The 18,774-nt window shown below is 36.6% G+C and overlaps 2 protein-coding genes, 1 long non-coding RNA gene and 1 pseudogene across 3 annotated transcripts in view; 3 read left to right on the top strand and 1 right to left on the bottom strand.

The window, feature by feature from the left end:
• Positions 1-2,024: 2,024 nt before the first annotated feature.
• LOC141622486 (uncharacterized) lies at positions 2,025-2,907 on the top strand. Its single transcript, XR_012532983.1, has 3 exons — positions 2,025-2,211; positions 2,364-2,477; positions 2,589-2,907. It is a non-coding gene; the product is annotated as an uncharacterized LOC141622486 (long non-coding RNA).
• A 1,056-nt stretch (positions 2,908-3,963) lies between these two features.
• LOC141619038 (DUF21 domain-containing protein At4g14240-like) lies at positions 3,964-11,243 on the top strand. Its single transcript, XM_074436074.1, has 13 exons — positions 3,964-4,316; positions 6,241-6,317; positions 6,903-6,986; positions 7,067-7,180; positions 7,751-7,834; positions 7,975-8,046; positions 8,514-8,581; positions 9,069-9,156; positions 9,301-9,374; positions 9,462-9,813; positions 10,030-10,076; positions 10,160-10,241; positions 10,920-11,243. The coding sequence occupies exons 1-13, from the start codon at positions 4,082-4,084 to the stop codon at positions 10,992-10,994; spliced, it is 1,452 nt and encodes a 483-aa protein (XP_074292175.1). The 5' UTR covers positions 3,964-4,081; the 3' UTR covers positions 10,995-11,243.
• Positions 11,244-12,174: 931 nt separating this feature from the next.
• On the top strand, positions 12,175-13,989 carry LOC141620966 (uncharacterized; annotated as a pseudogene).
• A 179-nt stretch (positions 13,990-14,168) lies between these two features.
• LOC141619037 (L-gulonolactone oxidase 5-like) overlaps positions 14,169-18,774 on the bottom strand; it is a 7,460-nt gene continuing 2,854 nt past the window's right edge. Inside the window, exons 2-5 of the mRNA XM_074436073.1 lie at positions 18,207-18,629; positions 17,645-17,900; positions 17,250-17,351; positions 14,169-14,942 (exon numbers count right to left, since the gene is read on the bottom strand). Coding sequence (XP_074292174.1) covers positions 14,248-14,942; positions 17,250-17,351; positions 17,645-17,900; positions 18,207-18,629 — 1,476 coding nt within the window. The 3' untranslated portion in view covers positions 14,169-14,247. The remainder of the gene's footprint in view (positions 14,943-17,249; positions 17,352-17,644; positions 17,901-18,206; positions 18,630-18,774) is intronic.

Raw genomic sequence — 18,774 nt, 5'->3', positions numbered from 1 at the left:
ATTACCACCTTTATTAGTGTTTTGTCACGATTATTGTTATTGTTGTTGTTTTCGATTTTTTTTTTGTTATACTCCCTCCGTCTATGGAGATGAATGTATTGCTGGCAAAGTTAGATGTGAAACTGCCGCCGAAACGAGATGAATGGATGAAAAATCTAAACCCACCCGGACATGTATGTTAATCAACAAACGATGGTGGTGGTGGTGGTTGGTGCGCTAGCGGTGGTGGTGCGGGTGCCAATATTAATGGTCTCGTAATTATAGAAACAGAAAAAGAGAGGGATACGGGTACAACCTTAGCATCAACTCTGATAACATCACCGCGGATCACCACCGGGAAAGGGTGGAGTTTTAAACGATCATCAAATCTCCTAATATCATGCACTAATTGTGCGGTACTAGGAACAAACGTAGGAAACTCGAAGATTTCAAGCGCAGTATCCAGATTGACCGTAGATAAAACCTGGTACTGAATAAACGTTGCAAGCCTTTCGCTTTCATTTTGATGTTTGGCGATGTTCGAAGCCTGACGACCAACAACGAGGAAAATAATGTTAGAGAAGAGGCCGGATCCAAGAGTTAACGCCTCAGCGGGATGGCTTTGGTACTTCTTGACAGCGGGGTCGGTGACATGAGACACGAGTTTACGAACTGGCTTCATTAGAGAGTAGTTGCTTAGTTGTTTTGGGGTCTGTAAAATTGGAGTGAGATAGAGTGAGAAAATTGGAGTGGGGGAAAGTGAAATAGACGGCAAACACACTAGGGTTAATAAAGGAGTCAACACTTTTTGTTGGGCTTTAAAGAGACTGACTTGTTTAATTGTGGGAAATCCGGTTCTCGGTTTACTACCTTTGAAGCTTTAGGTGTTTTCATATGGCAAGCAAAGTAAGTATCTTACTATATTTAATTAAATAATTAATAATAGACTATAATATTTACTAATAATATGTATGAATTTCAATTATACTGATATAAAAATACATGATTTTGTGAAGCTTTTTAGGGTAATCAATCCTACAATATGGCAAAACAAGCAGTTCATAGACTATACATCTGAGATAGTATCTCTTATTATTTATTTTCTGAGTTTTATTTTAAATTTTTTGAGTTCTGCTTTAGTATAAAGTTTTTGAGCACATTTACTAAAACATTACACTAAAAGAATATAATATTGCTCAAAAACTATATTTATAAATGGTAACATGCTCAGAAAAAATGTGTATGTGCTCAAAAACTACAAGGTCTGAGGTACTACCTCAGATGCGTAATTCTTTTTCTCCAAAACAAGCTATGTACACATCGACAATCAATCCCCTATTTACTAAATGAATAGGGAAAACTCCAACTTTTCCCGCCTAAACATATTTTTAGAATATTGCTTGGTATTTTTAGCATATACTATATGTGTGGATATGATAAGTTATAAATGAATATAATCTTTTATATTTAAATATTTATAACATTTAATATTTTACATTCTACACAAATTTATTTCTGTTTTTTTTAGGATAATGAATTTTTTTTAAAGAACTTATTAATAAAAATTTATTGACTTCTTATGATAAAAAGTTGCGGCTAAATAATATGGTACTCCCTCCTAGTCTGAGTGTTGGTTCCCTTTCTTTTGGGCACCAAAATTACGGAAATGAATTTGGACCACACAAAACACCCTACCCCACATGGAATTGAGTTTAGACCACACAAAACTTACCAAAAAAGGAAAGATGAACCAACACCCGACTAGCATGAAAATGGAAAGAGGAACCAACACTCAGACTAGGAGGGAGTATTAGTAAATACTCCGTATTTGTTAAAATTCAATGACTTTTATGATAAAAATTTGCAGCTAAAAAATATGTTATTAGTAAATATTTGTAAATAGAACCGGAATATGTTAAATAGAACCGGAATATGTTATTAGTAAACAAAAACGATTAATGGTGACACTAAGAAACGGAATACATAAATAGAACCGCAAAGGAGTAGTTTGTATTTCAAGTATCATTTAGATAATAATTGCATTGTCCTGTACGTAGTCTACTAAAAACTCAGTTTTGATTATTTTAATATGTTAAAACAGTTAATGCCTATCTTGGAAAAATTGTACAATGCTCCAAAGAAGACATCAAATCAGATCTATATGTTGTTAATTATCCTTCTCATTCTTAGTCAGGATTCTACTTTCAATGCTAGTATCATATGCATAAGCTGGTAAGATTCCTTGTTATCTTTGATTGCTATGCCAAGCGTGTAGAACGTTGATTATCATATCTTGCTAGTGGCTTACGCATCTAATTTGTACTATAACTCTATTTTCTTCTCTTGTTTGACTCTTCTCACATTGGAGTTCTTTGCTGGTTCAGATGCTACCAGATGTTCCTTGGTATCAAGAACGCTGCCTTCACCGTACATCTCTTGGTTCTGTAATGGTTATAGTATTAATATGAACCGTTAAATACAACTTAACTAGGCTTCAGGTAAATTTAAAAACTCCAGTTTGAACAGTTTTTTTTTTTTTTTTTTTTTTTTTTTTTTAACTTGCATTGTACTATGAAGTTGTTCTTGTCTCTTTGGCCTTTGCTGCGTAGGACTCGCTTGGCATGGGGTGACTATTACCAGAATAATAAGATAAAAAGTAGATTGGTGGTTAGTTGTGGTAAACTCGCAATGGAGGGTGAAAAGAGGAGGTGACGGGTGAACTATTACTCCCATATGGTGAAATGGTGAATGGTCAGTGGAAAAGGTTCTCCAAGCTATAAATCAACAATTGTAGATCATGGAGAGGTGATGGCATGAAGATTGGATAACTATTACTATGTGTTCTATTTATCTCAAGCCATTTTATCTTTTGTCAAATGTTTACTCCATTACGTTATACGTACGAACAAGAAATTTATCCGGGAAGAGTTTTTTATTCCATATGGTTGGCAACTTGAAATTGGAGTAATAATTAAGGGAGTAATAAAGCTAAAATGAATTAATAAAGCTCGATTTAAGGCATACTTGTAATAATTTCTCCCTCACCTCCTCTTTCCATCCTCCACAATCACCACTAACCACCAATTTCCTCCCATTTCTTCTTATTTTAGTTCTCATTACTCCCTTAATAATTACACTCATTCCAAGTAAACCTTAAATCGTACTAACCGCTTATCAATAGATCACGAAATCCGCATTTAAATGATTTAATAATCTCTAATCAATCTCTAATGACTTCTCATTGGTATCATCGCCTTTGCTTCCTATAATAATTTATCAATTGATAAGCAAGAAGCTCTAATACTCCAAACAACTTATCAACAAAAAAACAAAGCTAAACAACGAAAAGTCTTTGCCGACAACTAAACTTTGAGCTCGTATATTACTAGTATCTCGTAAAACCGTTATACATATTGTACGTCGTCTTTATAACAACTGTATATTTTATTTGCTTATGTTATTATTATTAAGTGCAATTTGAATCGTCTTTATTTTCTCTCATTTTTATTTCCTTCAACTTTCTTTTACCAGGCTTAATCACGCAGTTATCCAAACCGTTGTAATTTCACCCTGAAAAGTAATGGATTCATAAAACAGAAAGATAAATTATCTAAAGATTAATTTGGGAGAAAAAACTTCTTATATAAAATGGAGAGGATTTTAGTCTCGTTAAATGATTGTAGAAACCTAAACTATGATACGTAACGACGTAAGGCTGCTAACATGACATGTAAGAGTTCACAAATTGTTGTTTAAGACGAGAATATCCGTCTTAAACTTGAAATTAGTCAAATAGAATAGATAAAACAAAAGCAAAATGTTTAGAGATTAACGAAAAAACTTGTCTCACATATATGTAAAATGTTTTTAACCAAGACGGATATGTACATAGGTACATCTAATTTTTTTACGTTTCTATTTGACTCGAAAATCGAGACCCGTTTCGATATCCGATCAAAACATCCTCCCATATACTAATTTCAAGAAAAGACGGCACTCCCAAAGTCTCAATCAGTCAATTACATTCCCAAAGAAGAACCCAAATCACAAACACAATTGACAAAATCTCCGATCAAAATCCAGAAATAAATTCACCATTAAAATGCAAATATTTAATGCAGTGGCAATAGCAAGACTAGCACTCCGAAACGGCGACGTATTAGGGTCAGAAATTGAGTTTGGAACAGCAACATGGTTCATATATGGTGGATTATGTTGTTTCCTCGTACTATTTGCAGGGCTTATGTCTGGGTTGACTTTAGGATTGATGTCTATAAATCTTGTTGACTTGGAGATTCTTAAGCGTAGTGGTTCTTCTTCTGAACAGAAACAAGCTGGTTTGTGTGTTTTTGATCATTGATTTTTGTTAATTTGTTTAATTTAAGTTTCTGTTTGTTATTTTTGGATAATTTTATGAAATGGGTAGTTACTGTTTTTCTTGTTTAACCATTTAATATGGAAAGAGTTCGTTTTAAGCTTAAGACGGTTTCGAGATTTTGCATTTTGCATTGTGTATTGATCGTTGTTATTGTGTAGTTTAAGGTAATGTTTTATTTTGTTTAGAGCTAGTGTTGCTTTGGTGAGCCACTTGACATGGGAGGAGGCCGTTTTAAGCTTAAGACGGTCTCAAGATTTTGCATTTTGGTTAGGAAAATGATGGTGGGAAATTGAAGTTGTGGGTTTTAAGTTTATGTTGTTGGCATTCGGTTTGATTGTAATGATTAGGGCCGTGTCGAGGATTGTAGGGGCCTTAGGTGAAAAGTAATTTAAGACGGTCTTAAATGAGATTTTGTGTCTTGGTTAAGGAAATGGAAATGGGAAATTGAGGTTGTGGTTTAAGTGTATGTCGTTGGTATTCACTTTAATTGTAGTGATCAGCAGATCAGGGCTGTGTCTAGGATTTTAGGGGAGTTAGTCGAAAAATAATTTAAGATGGTTTTAAATGAGATTTTGCATTTTGTTTAAGAGAATGAAATTGGGAAATTGAGGTTGTGGGTTTAAGTGTGTGTAGTTGGTGCTCACTCTGATGGTAGTGATCAGGGTTGTGTCTAGGATTTTAGGGGCCGTAGGCGGAAACTGAGTTAAGACGGTGTCAAATGAGATTTTGCGTTTTGGTTAAGAGAATGAAAATGGGAAGTTGAGGTAGTGGGTTTAATTGTGTGGAGTTGGTATTCACTTTGATTGCAGTTATTAGGGTCGTGTCTAGGATTTTTAGGGGACTTAGGCGAAGAGCCGAAAACTAGTTTAAGAAGGTCTTAAATGAGATTTTGCATTTTGGTTACGAGAATGAAAATTGAATTGAGGTGGTGGGTTTACCCTTTAGGTGTATGTAGTTGATATTATGATGGTAGTGACCAGGGTCAGTCTAGGATTTTGAAGGCCTTAGGGGAAAACTTAAGACGGTTTTAAATGAGATTTTGCGTTTTGCTTAAGAGAATGAAAATGGGGAATTGAGGTTGTGGGTTTAGGTGTATTCAGTTTGATTGTAGTGACGATCTTTAGCAAGGAAGGAAGCTGAGCTCTTTTGCAATCACAAAACTTTTCGTGTTGTATTATTATATCACGGTGTTTATTTCAGGTGATTTTTTTGTGTCTTCTGGATGATGTTAAGTGTTATGACTTATGAAACTGGCACAAGTTTTCTTTCACTGAATTTATGGTGGTGGCTATAAATGTATAATTGCTTGATCTAAGTAACGATACATTTTGGTAGCTATGTTGAAATTAATATTCTCATCCTAAAAAAGAATGATCATTGTCCGTCTATTCCATTTTGGCTTGTCCGAGAGTAATGATCACATTCTCTGTCAAGTTAGATTTAACCTTCCTATATTACCGTCTATTATGAGGAAACTGAAGGGTCCAAATGGGGGCACGACTTTACTTGAGTGAAGATGTATATTAAGGGTATTTCAACTCTTTACATGGAAATATTAACTTTTTTGGATTAATTAGTGTATATTTTGATTGATGGAGTTGACTGATTGTTGCTTGTAATGTATACTATGAAAAACGTTGCTGAAGGTGATGAGAATTTTGGTATTTATGTTAATAGAATTATGGAAGAGGTTTGATTATTTGACTAAATAATGTTATGGGGCGGCAGATTGTTGAAGTAAAGCAAGTTTTAATTTAAGCAATTACTCTATATAATTTCGGAGTTGGTGTATGATGAAATTCTTTTGGCCTGCTTGTGGTTATGGTGAATAGAGGATCTGTTAATGCCGCATTGATTAACTTGATCTAAATGTCTTTATCCAGCTGCTATTCTCCCTGTCGTTCAAAAACAGCACCAACTTCTCGTTACGTTGCTTCTGTGCAATGCGGGTGCCATGGAGGTATTCTTCATACCCTTCTAAGGGAAAGTTACTTTGTTTTTCATTGTCAAGTGCTGGGCCTTGGCTGGTTTGCTGTCTAACTGTCCATTTAGTAATGAACTTCATCAAATTGTGTAGTGGATTCTAGAGCTTAGACATTGTTAGAGACTTAGAGTGCTTCTGAGAAGAGTCTTGGAGAGTTTGATGAGACGATGTGTTCTACGTGAGAATTGTAGAAATTTTTATTTTACAGCTGACAAAACGAGTGTAAACTTTTACATCAGATTGGAGGAACACTTTTCTGATTTGGTACCTCGTCTATTCTGCATCAACCTGTCAAACAAATTTGAATGCTTGTTTAAAGTCGAAATATGTGGATGTTTGTTACTTCGTTTGATCCAGGGGATACTTGGTCCAGGTTTTGAGGGAAAGGAAAATAGGTGTTATACTTGTTTGGTCTCCTCATAAACTCTGTAGTTGGTCTTACAAGTTTTTTTTTTTTTTTTTTTTTTTTCACTTCCCAGTGAAGATTAGCATGTTCTCGCATTGTGTTTGACTTCGGATTTGTTGAGTTTCCCATTGTGACTGCTTCAAAATTTTCTGCAGGCACTTCCAATATATCTGGATAAGCTTTTCAATCAGTATCTAGCTATTATTTTATCTGTAACATTGGTCCTAGCTTTTGGGGAGGTATACTACATCTATAGTCAATCTTCTCTTATATGGCTGTTTTCTGTTGGCTGAGTATTCACTGTATGATTCTCTTTCAGGTTATTCCACAAGCAATATGTTCTAGATATGGCCTCGCTGTGGGTGCAAATTTTGTGTGGCTCGTACGCATATTGATGATTGTGTCCTATCCAATATCTTACCCTATTGGAAAGGCAAGTTTCCTCTCTTAGTGCTTATCCGTTGTGCATGTATAAAGGTACTAGGATTCAAACTGTTTGGTTGCCTTGTGCACCCAAATCTTGGTTGCCAATCTTAAGTACTCCCTTCTTTTCACTCATTTCTTCCCTCTTCTATCTTGCAAAGAAATAAGGAAATGATTTTGGACCACACAAAACACTCTACCCCAATCTAATTGAATTTGGACCACACAAACCTTTCCAAAAAAGGAAAGAGGGAAGAAAATACGACTATCATGAATAAGGAAAGAGGGAAGAAATGAGTGAATAGGAAGGAAGTATATGTTTTCAGTAGCTGATATTTTTCCGTGTGTGAAATATATAGTCTTGCCTGTTACTATCAAGGAAGGATCTCATTGTTTATTCACGGTGGCTCTCTGAATACTAGTTGGCATTTAGCTGATCCCTGACATTTCTAATTGATATTCACGTTAGCTTTAAAAGGCCCGAGTGCACCGATCCCTCAGGGCGAAGGCACACACCTCATGCATTGTTTATGAGAACAAATACTATGTTGTTGTTTTGAAGTACATGATGCTATTGCAGGTGTTGGACTGGGTACTAGGTCATGATGAAGCTCTCTTCAGAAGAGCTCAATTAAAAGCGCTCGTCTCAATTCACGGTCAAGAGGTAAAGTATCTTGCTTGGAAATAACTTACCACCTGACAGGGCGGACTTTTGGCAGTGACTCTAGCCAATGAGTCTATCTTCAAGCCTTTTCATGATGAGAACTTTGCTGAATTACTTAGATTAATTATTGTCTTTCTTAGGCTGGAAAAGGAGGCGAACTTACACATGATGAGACAACAATTATCAATGGAGCATTAGATTTAACGGAGAAGGTAACTGCTTAAATTCCTGTGATTTTAACTCTCTCTAAAATCCAAATGTCTCTAAGTTCTGTTAATTTAGCAAACGAAGATCAACTGTGGTTCCACGATGTAAGTTTTGAATAACAAGACGTAGTCTTGTTGGGCAGTAGGTTGTCTATTTGCCATTTGATTTATAAGCCATCGTATGAAGTAAATAACACGGTCTATTATAATTCTAAGGCGAGAAACTGGTTAATGTAGACTCCTCTTTCGAGAAAAATGTAATTACACATCATCAAAGTATCTTGATCCCTTGTTCAACACGTATTATACTCATTTTTGTAAAACAACCCCTCACCCCACCCACCAAAAGTTTCTAGCTGAACCTTTGTGGCTTGCAATCTTTAGCAATCATGCAGTTTTACTGGGTCGCAATGAATTGTTTACATGACGTGAAGTTGTAACTTTGATCATTTTGTTATTCTTACTGCAAACAGACAGCTCAAGAGGCAATGACACCAATTGACTCAACATTTTCTTTGGATGTTAACGCAAAATTAGACTGGTAAGCATAACTATCAACTTTGCTTATTGCTTCATAAACCATACTCTCTCCTTTTCCTATTTTACCTCGTTCTCACATTTCAAGGTAGTGTGTCGTCTTGTAATGCTCATTTATATCAGCTAATATATCCCGTGTTGAGCTCTCAACAGTTGCACTAGTTACACATAGGCACTTCATTATGGGCATAACGTGAAGCATTTTTTAAAAATAGTTGCGTGTGACAGTTGTACACCCACTCATATCACATACTTCTAACCGACTACAAGTAACATAGGAAAATGTACCGCAAGATCAAAGAGGTATGATTGGGTTATCACGACCACATCAATTTGGTTTGTTGCATTCTTGGTTGCTACTGTTTTGGTGGATACACGATTTTACAGAATTTGAAAAAAGTACACGAGGGTTATGTCTTGTTTCTTTCTATAGTACGAGGATTGTTCAAATGCTAGCTTCATTTTTTACTTGGCTGTAATTCTGTTTTCAGGGAAGCAATGGGAAAGATCCTGGCTCGAGGACATAGCCGAGTTCCTGTTTATTCTGGAACACCGAAAAATATTATAGGACTTCTTCTGGTGAGTGTCAGAAGTTCAGATACCTGATTTTTTTGCTTCATTATGTGAATGTGTGCATTGATCTCATGAATTTGGTTTTAAAATAGTGTGACGGTTGTATAGAGCTGGTTTATTATTGAGTTTTTGCTCTTTTTCTACTATCAGGTAAAAACACTTCTAACTGTACGACCTGAAACAGAGACCCCTGTCAGTGCAGTTACCATCAGAAAGGTTCCAAGGTGTGATAGTATACATTAACATATAAGGTTTCCTTTTATGAGTATATATTATGTAAAGAGGGCGTAATTTTTTGGCATTCTTTTCAGGGTACCAGCTGACATGCCTTTGTACGACATACTTAACGAATTTCAAAAAGGTCATAGTCATATGGCCGTTGTGGTGAAGGCAAAGTCCAAAAGCAATATACCTCTACTTTTAAGTGATGATAAAGAATCTGGTCACCGTAAAATCACTGATGTGAATTCTAACTTATCTACTCCTTTGTTGCCCAAGCAAAATAAAAATTCAGAGAGTGTTGTAGACATTGAAAAGATAAACGGGCAGACGAAACTACTTGAAGGGATTCCAAGTTCTATGCTTTATACCCCGGATGAGATTGAGGAGGGAGAAGTTGTTGGTATTATCACTCTCGAAGATGTATTTGAAGAGCTTCTACAGGTGCTTCTGCCTTTTGTCTTTTTTTTTTTAAATAATTTTACTTTATTGCCTCGAGGACTCCTGCAAATCACTGTGTATGAGGGGTTGGATGTATGCATCCTTACCCGTGTTAATTACACAGAGAGGCCGTGACCGTTATGATCCACCTTTTCTTTAGCTCTTCTGCATTTTTTTAAAATTGTGTATGATGTTGTCTACTGTCTTTGCCAAATCTAGGAGGAGATTGTTGATGAAACAGATGAATTTATTGATGTTCATAGAAGGTATGTAACATTGAGTATAAAGTCAATTAGCTTCCTCTGCTGATTTTAAACAGTTGTATTGACTATTTTACCCTTTTGTGCAGGATACGTGTTGCTGCAGTCGCTGCAGCTTCTTCAGTTGCACGTGCCCCTTCTGTTCGGAGGTTAACTAGCCAAAAGGCAATGGTAAATGTCTATATCTTCAATATAATCCTTTCCTATGCTTTCTTTAATGGCCATTTTGGCTTTCTTTTTATGGTTTCCGTTGGTCGAGTAGCAGTATTTCTTTGGTGGGTCAATATTGATTAAATCATATGTGGTGCTAGTCATCCAGAGATCTTTACTAGCTGTCTACCTATCTTCAACATTGACTTACAATACCATTGACAAAAATAATAATTCCACAACAAAGTTCCCCGACCCACAAATAAAAAAAAAAGGACAGCCCGGTGCACGATGGCGTCCCCGCTAGGCTCAGGTCCGGGGAAGGGTCCCACCACAAGGGTGTAACTCGGGCAAGCCTTCCCTTGCCATTTTGGCAAGAGGCCGCTCCAAGGACCTGAACCCGTGACCTCACGGTCACTAAGCAACACCTTGACCGGTGCGCCAAGGCTCCCTTCCCCGACCCACAAATATACGAGGGAAATTTGAATCACGAAAACTTAACTTGACTTTTACATTTGTATCTTCTAGTCAAGTGACTATTATAGTATTATTATGTGTGCATTCTGTTTTCTGCATTCTGTATTCTGTAGGGGGGACTAAATTAAGTCCGAGCATTTACTACGAAAGCAATTTTGTCTGCTTCAATTGTCTGGATAAATCTGGAACAAAAACTGAACTTTCCTTGTGTTATATCCTCAGATTCACGCGGGGGCAAACAAACAAGGGCAAAGTGTGAAGAAACCTAGTGAAGATGATGCTGCTTCCTCAAAATGATTGAGCCCTTCTTCATTCTTCGAAACCTTTCGGCGAGAAGAGCTGGGATGCTGGAGTTCGAGTTTGTAGCACTGCTCTTTTCTGGATCGTATACATATATGTATTCCTTGTAATTATAATTTTAATAATAATAATTAATAAATTGAGAGGAATAACGGGATATGGGCATTGTATTTCTTGTAACTATAACAATTTTGTACTCAAACGACACTTTTTACCAACTTAGCGAGAACCCTCTGTTTTTTTTTCTCTTTGGTTGTTTCGCTAAGGTAAGGAACAATTAAATCTGGTACTCTGTAACTTATTTGCAAACTAGTCAAGTACTGTCATAATCATTTGTTTACTTTTGATTAAAAAATACCACTCACAAAGAATTAAAAAAGGCAAATAATAAATGATTCGGACGAGAATATTATTTCACAATCGAAGAACGACAAATTGTTTGGGCAGCAATTTCACTTCATTCCGTCATATTTTAAGAAGTCAAGGAATCTTAGAATAAATAAGTTTACCTATATTGTTAAATTTATATCTCAATCATTACGCCTCCGATTTCGACGCTAGTGCACATGTTAAGGAATACAAGCTTACTTATTCCAAGACTTGCAAGGCTATTTGACCTTAAGCAAAGTTAAGCGGTTTAATTATCACTTTCGTGCTTTGAAATGGTTGTCAACTAAAGGAATTGTGGAAAAAGATACAAATTACATTGTAAATCTGAAGTCGTACATATCAGCTAGATTAACTAGTACGTAACATTGTAAGTCACCTGTTTATTTCGTATCTCATCTCCTGTTCCACCACTTTTATTCTACACATCACCACCTGTAATTTTTACAATCACGAGTAATTTTTTTATGCGAAGTGGTGATGTGTGACAGGAGAAAGTGTCAGAGAAAATATGGGACACGAGATGAGACAGAGAACGGCTCTCCCGGCCGTACAACAGAAAAAACCAGCTTGCCATAAAAAACGTGCCCATGATTCATCCTCTTCCTCTCCATTATTGATAACCAACTTACCTGTTTATTACTCCCCTCTTCGTCTCATCTCGTTCTTTACATTTTTATTCATTTATAATAAGGAGTATTTTAATCAAACGTAAAGAGAACCTGAAACTCCCATTTCAAACCAACTGACGACTTCAAATCGAGTAAAATATAGACCTCAAGAAATCAATATGGATCGACGTAGCTCTGATGAAGGCGGAGATGTTCAATTGCGCGTGAGCGAGCTAAAGCAACTAAGCAGCACCATTTTTGAGCCTCAAACTACTAGTAGCGAGGCAAGCAACGAGAAGCAAGAAAGCGACAATGCTACAACTTCCTTACCTCTTATAGTAACATCGGTTGAGGCCCCAGAAAAGAGACTAACTCTTTTAGCATACGGCTTGCTGTGCTTGAGAAAACCGCGACTGGGTTAGGAACCCTTGAGTTCATATGGGCTACAGTTGTGCTCCTTGGTGGGTTTTTGTTTCGAGGAATATTAGTAAAGTCTTTCAATGGGTGCAGGTTTTGGCCGCGGTCATATGTGTAGTTCTTTCTATGATTAAGATCATAAAACGAAACTTTGGAGACGTAGAGAAGGGTGATTCAGATAAAAGAAACAGAGAAGCCGCGTTACTGATCTTCTACAGTTTGGCATTGGCGGAAGCCTCGTTGTTTTTGCTTGAAAAACTTTACTGGGAGATCATGGTAAATTACTGTAAAGTACTGGATGAGGTGAATGAGGAATGCGAGTTTGGACCGCTAGGTTTAGTATCAATCACGAGGTTCTTTTACGATGCTTATTGCAGATCGCGAAGATTATGAGTTTTGGACTTTTAATCATTTAGGCCTCTCGATTCTCAAGAAGCTCGCTCGAGACCATGATAACTGCGGAAAAATAGGGAACACCAGAGGTCTGTTACCGAAAATTATTGAGTTTACTTGTGCAGGGGAAATGCTTTTGAAGGATGAAAATGTCACAATGTCGCAGATTATGACTGTGAAAAGATCCCTGAAAGTACTCGATATGCTATCAAGCACAACGGGTACTACAGGAAAACAGCTCCGAAGAGAAATTTCAGAAAATGTTTTCACTGTGAGTAACATTAGAGATATTCTTAGGTATGGAGAGAAGCTAAGCATCCAGAGTTGCAGAAACTTGGAATTGAAATACTTACAAATCTCGCAATGGAAGATGATGCAACTGAGCGGATTGCTGAACATTTTCCTGAAGATTGATATGTCTGAAAGTGAAGCTGAGGTTAGAAGTGCAGCAGGAGAAGCATTAGCCATGTTGGCATCGGAAAGCAAGCAAAATTGTCAGCGCATCCTGAAACTGGACGCGCTGGGAAAATTCATCGGAGCACTGGAAGTTCCTGTTCTTTGTGTAAATGCTGCAAGAATAATAAGTAATCTGTGCACTTACAGTCCGGAAGTTTACTTCCTCGACTTGAGGCGAGTCATAGACGCTGTCCCAGCTGTAAGTTATCCTATTGCCTTACTTCATAGTTAAAAGCAGTGCAGACAGTTAACGAGCTCATATTGCCTTATTCCGTCATAATCATAGTTATCTTCTCTGTTTCGCTTTACAGGTTCTTAGAATGATCATTTCAGAAGAAGATAAAATTCAGGAAGTAATGGTTGGATTAGCAGCGCGTGCATTAAAGTTCACTAACAACGGCGAATCAAACATCATATTTCAGAAAGCCGGAATAAAACAATATGAGTTACTAGTTCAGATTCTGAAGAAACACCAATACCCACCAGCCAGATTCCCCAGGATCCGCAGGTTTACCATCGAACTTGCGATATGGATGATGAAAGACGCGGTTTCAAACATTGTCATATTCAAGAACCTGGGTCTAGAGCATGAACTGGATAATGTCTTAGACACAACCTCAGAGCTCGAGAGTTTCAACATATTTTCCGGTACAGTGGGGTTAAGCAGATGCAGCACAAGCATTCATTCACTGGTTGAAACAACACTTAACTTAGTTGCAGATACATGAATGCAATGAAAAAACCGGAATTTTTAGTTAAGAGTTTTCGATTTTTATTCAGAATTACCTTATTACATTAGTAGTCCGCTGAGAGCCTGCCGGAATTTACCTCTCAGCGGACTACTAATGTAATAAGGTAAATCTGAATAAAAATCGAAAACATTTAACTAAAAATTCCGATTTTTATTCAGATTTACCAACATAATTTAGATTATGTTAGTAGTCAGCTGAGACGTAAATTCCGATTTTTATTCAGATTTACCAACATTATTGAATTTTTCTACAAACTCTAGCCATGGTATAAATCCGGCCACCTTGACAACTATAACCCGATCCACAATCAGTATCATCGACACAAATACACAACCCTTCTCGACCACACCCGACTCCCTTGATCGCAACACTCCCTTTCAAACCCAATATTTGATCGGTCCATTCATTCGAAAACAACCCTAAAGGATCATACATTTCCTTAACCTTTAAAAACTTACCACTATCCTTATACTTACTAATCACACCCTGAAACGCTACGTTCCGATTTTTTCCCCAATGTGGCAAAGCATTATACTTAAAAATCGCCATTTGCTCGATCTCATCAATTACATCCTCGTAAAGCCTCAAGCCTAAGGGCTGTCGAGACTTATAATACGTTATGTCGAAGTCAATCCCGTTTTCATCTTTCCCAAGATACGCCGATGACTTGGTGACGTACCTCATTAGGATGCCGTAATACATCTCTAGACCACACAAGGATGTTGGTTTTTCATTGACGAGTTTTTGTATGTCTTGGATGAAACTCTTTACCTTGCTCATTGGTACAGCAAACCCGTTATTGTAGTAATATTCGCCCTTTATTCGCGGGTCCCACCCGCAATAACTCGATTTTGTGTCGTCTAGACATCCTGCTGATGCTTGTATCTTGTTGTGATAACCTATAACAGGATATCCTGTGAATATATAATCTGCATCATGTAATTAGAAGGTTTAGTACAAAATCAACCGCGGATGGCAAAGTCGTTAATGGTGATGATGCCGTCCAGTGGTGGAGCGAGGGGGCCTAGCAGGGGCGGTCGCCCCGCCGAAGTTTAAAAAATTTGAAATTTTTAGTTAAAATTTTCTATTTTTATAATATTACCTTTCTGCCCCGTTGACTTAAAATTCTGGCTCCGCCACTGATGCCTGCGATGGAACTGCTGCAGTACCACAACGTCTGATCTCGCGTGCAGGCAGTGGCAGAGCCAGGATTTAAAGTCAGCGGGGTGAAAATTTTCAACAGGGCAAAATGGTAATTTTATAAGGGAACCTAGGGAAAATTTGGAAATTTTAACTAAAAATTTCGAAATTTTCAAATGCCAGCGGGGGCGAGCGCCCCTGCTAGACCCCCCTCGCTCCACCACTGCGTGCAGGTCTCGACAAGGTCCGCTTTACTAAGAAAGAACGAGGTATTGCTCAAGTGTACTACTTGATCATATATTCACTATTTGGTTGGTTCTATCCGACTAGTTGGTGCCATCATTCCGAAGATCTTTGGCCGTAGCAGCCAACGCCTATAAAAATCTAAATACTTTCGTTGCATCGTAAATTTCCAACGTGACAATCTCCTTTTAAATCAGAAAGGACTAAGGAGGACTCCTTGATTTAGCAAGTCGGCTACTATGGCAGCATGATTAAGAAACTTGGCATCAACCGTCTCCATCCATGCCAATGATGCCACTACTTAGAATGAAGAGCGGCAGAACCAATAGGTGCCAAAGCAGGTGGGACAGATACCGAAACCAAAGAAAGGTACCTCGGCACCTGTTGCACCTGCTCCAACACCTATTGGTTCTGCGCTCTTCATTCTCAGTTAGTGACCTAGTTGGAAACGGTTGATCGCAAGTTTCTTGACCATATTGTATAGGAGCCGACTTAACTACTCATGCAGTCATCCTTTCCACTTTAAAGGAGATTACCAGGTTGGAATTTCGAATGTAACGAAAGTTTTTAGGTTTGTATGGGACTACGGGAGTTGGCTGCGACCGCAAAAGATGTTCGGACTGATGGAACCTTCTAATCGGATAGAATCGCAGTAGGTGGATTATACTTTATACATCTGATGTATTACCACAAATTCTATAGTTTCTGAGCATTATAATAAAAATTTTGAGTTTTGTTTTAAAAATTATGAGTTTTACTATAAAGTTTCGGAGTTTATTTACTTAAGGATAAATTGATTATTACTCCTTATAAATACTTTTTTAAACTTCTCCCTTAAAATTTTTTTCAAAAAACTCATAAAAAACATTTATCAAATATTGCTATTTAAATCAATAAAATAAAAATATTTCATTTAAAATTTGAAAAAAAATTAAAATCTTAACTATATTAAGTCTTATTATTTGAAGACTTAACCTCACCGAGAGGGAAAAAACATTTAACAAATTTAGGAGGAAAATAATTTAACAAATTTGGGAGGAAGAGTTGGTATAAATTAAGCATATAATAAGGATAAGGGTAATATAGTCATATGCAAGAAAAATTAGTACCAAATTTCAAATTTTGGAGGAAATATTTCTCTTTTGTTTGGTCGAAATCACTGAATGGGAGCAATATTTGAAAAGAGTTATATTTTATGGGAGTAATTTTCGAAAAAAATTATATAAGGGAGTAAGTTTCAAAAAGTGAATTATATAAGGGAGTAATAATCAATTTACCCTTTACTTAAATATTAAGTTCTAAAAAATTACAATAAAACTCAAAAATATTACATATAAATTTAGTAAAATTTGAGTTTTAATGAAAAAAATTAAAATCTAACTTATAAATTTTAATAAACTAAAAAAAAACATACATATGCTTAAAAATAAATAAAGTTTGAGGTAATAAACTCAAAAAATATAATGTCTTCTAATCTTATCGTTTTGTTTTTATGGAAAACTCTTATCATCTTGTTTTTATGGAAAATTTGTCATTTTTTTGAGTCGTAAAATACGTATAACGCATTAAACCATCTCATTTTCAATAACAAAATGAGGTTGTTTACACTCCTAGGCCTTAGCCTGACTTGTATTCCAAAGCCTATTTGTATGCCTTCTAACGTGTGTTTGTTGAAAAACAAATGCCGACTCACTTTTCGAAAAACAACAATTCTTTTATATGACGGTCTTTTTCGTGTTTTTTTGGTAAATAGTGACCAATTTGAGAAAAAAAAATATTTTTTAGTCATAAAAAGTGGTTACTATTTACTCAAACATATCACTTTTCGAAAAACAACAATTGTTGAAAGTTACCGTTGTTTGTGAGTCCATAAGCACTCGCAAGAAGAACCGCGTTAATGGCCTTTGCATTGCTGCATCTTATTTCGTCCAGTCCCAGTGATTCTTCTATCTCCTCTGAAATGTTGTAACAATGGCATCATCTAGTCATATTCTTTAACAAGTTTACGATCCCTTGACGACTCAAATAATCCACGTATTTTGATCACTGTTTTTCTATAAGTCACTGTCCTAAGTCTCTTAATAAGGTTGCTCAGGGCATAATTACCCTATCGTGACTGTCACCAAAAAAGAATTATTTTGCGAGATAAATTGATGTTTTAAAAAACTTAATTTATGAGGAGCGAGTAATTAATTGAATTGGTTTTACGATAAAATGACTTATACAAGAATGTGTATGGCATGGTTACCTGCTGCTCGAACAGATTCGAGTACAAATTTTGGAATAGAGCGCATAGGACTGAATTTATAAACACCGTTGCCAGGAGTCGAGACAGGAACCCTGTCGTCGATTCTGTAGATCACCTTACGTTGACTCGGAAGCCATACCATATCTCCGAACTCATGCTTTTGTCCGAAAGTCAACGCTACGTCTCCCAAATCACTATCACTTTTGCTTGTAAATGTAAGGTTTCTCTTGAACAAGGGTTGTAATTTAAACGTCACCTTCATAAAAAAATACGAGTATATTTTATTAAAACGGTTGTAAGCGGGAAACTAGAAATACTACTATACAACCTGTTGTACATGAGCATTGTACACCCATAACAAATCTAACCGAGCTTATGTTTATTAAAATTAAAATCTGATTGAGCTTATATATACACTATTCTTGAGTTCTGTTATAATTTTTTAAAACCAATATTTTCATAATGAAGCTCAAATTATTTCAAATAAAACTCGTTAATATAAGTGTATGCTCAAAGAATTCATTATAAAACTGGCGTGAAACAAGTCTAAAATAACACATACCTGAGAAATGACACCAAGAACACCAAGCGAGACCTTAACCGCTTGGAGATCATCATCTCCAGCACCAAGTCTCCTAACCTTAACATAACCGTCATCACGGCCACCGGGACTAACAATCGTAAGGCCAACGATATAGTCATGCACGGCACTACCTAGGCCGCGTAAAGAGCTGCCATGGGACCCAGTTGAGATCATACCACCAATGGTTACACCGGCCCAATAAGGAGAATATGGTAAGGCTAGGCCCACTTTTGCGGCCTCGTCTTTGAATTGGTTTAGTATCATCCCGCTCTGTACCGTCATTGTCTCTTGGGTCGGGTCGACGTTGAGTACCTTGTTGAGGTTCTTTGTGCTTATTACTAGCCCATTTTCTCCATCCGGGCATACCAATTTCGGGAAACTATGACCGTATTTTGTTACCACCTGTTTCCATGCGTAAGACCTTTATACATTAAAATCATTTATTTGTTTACTTTTTTTTTTTATGTTTTAATATGGTAATTTAACTGAAGGTAAAGAAATAATTGGAAATAAATTAAAGAATTACAATATTGACTATGACGTGGAA

The sequence above is a fragment of the Silene latifolia genome, chromosome X (genome assembly GCF_048544455.1).
Source record: "Silene latifolia isolate original U9 population chromosome X, ASM4854445v1, whole genome shotgun sequence".
Lineage (NCBI taxonomy): Eukaryota > Viridiplantae > Streptophyta > Magnoliopsida > Caryophyllales > Caryophyllaceae > Silene > Silene latifolia.
The sequence above is the reverse complement of the archived record's forward strand: the minus strand, read 5'-3'. Positions and strand labels throughout refer to the sequence as shown.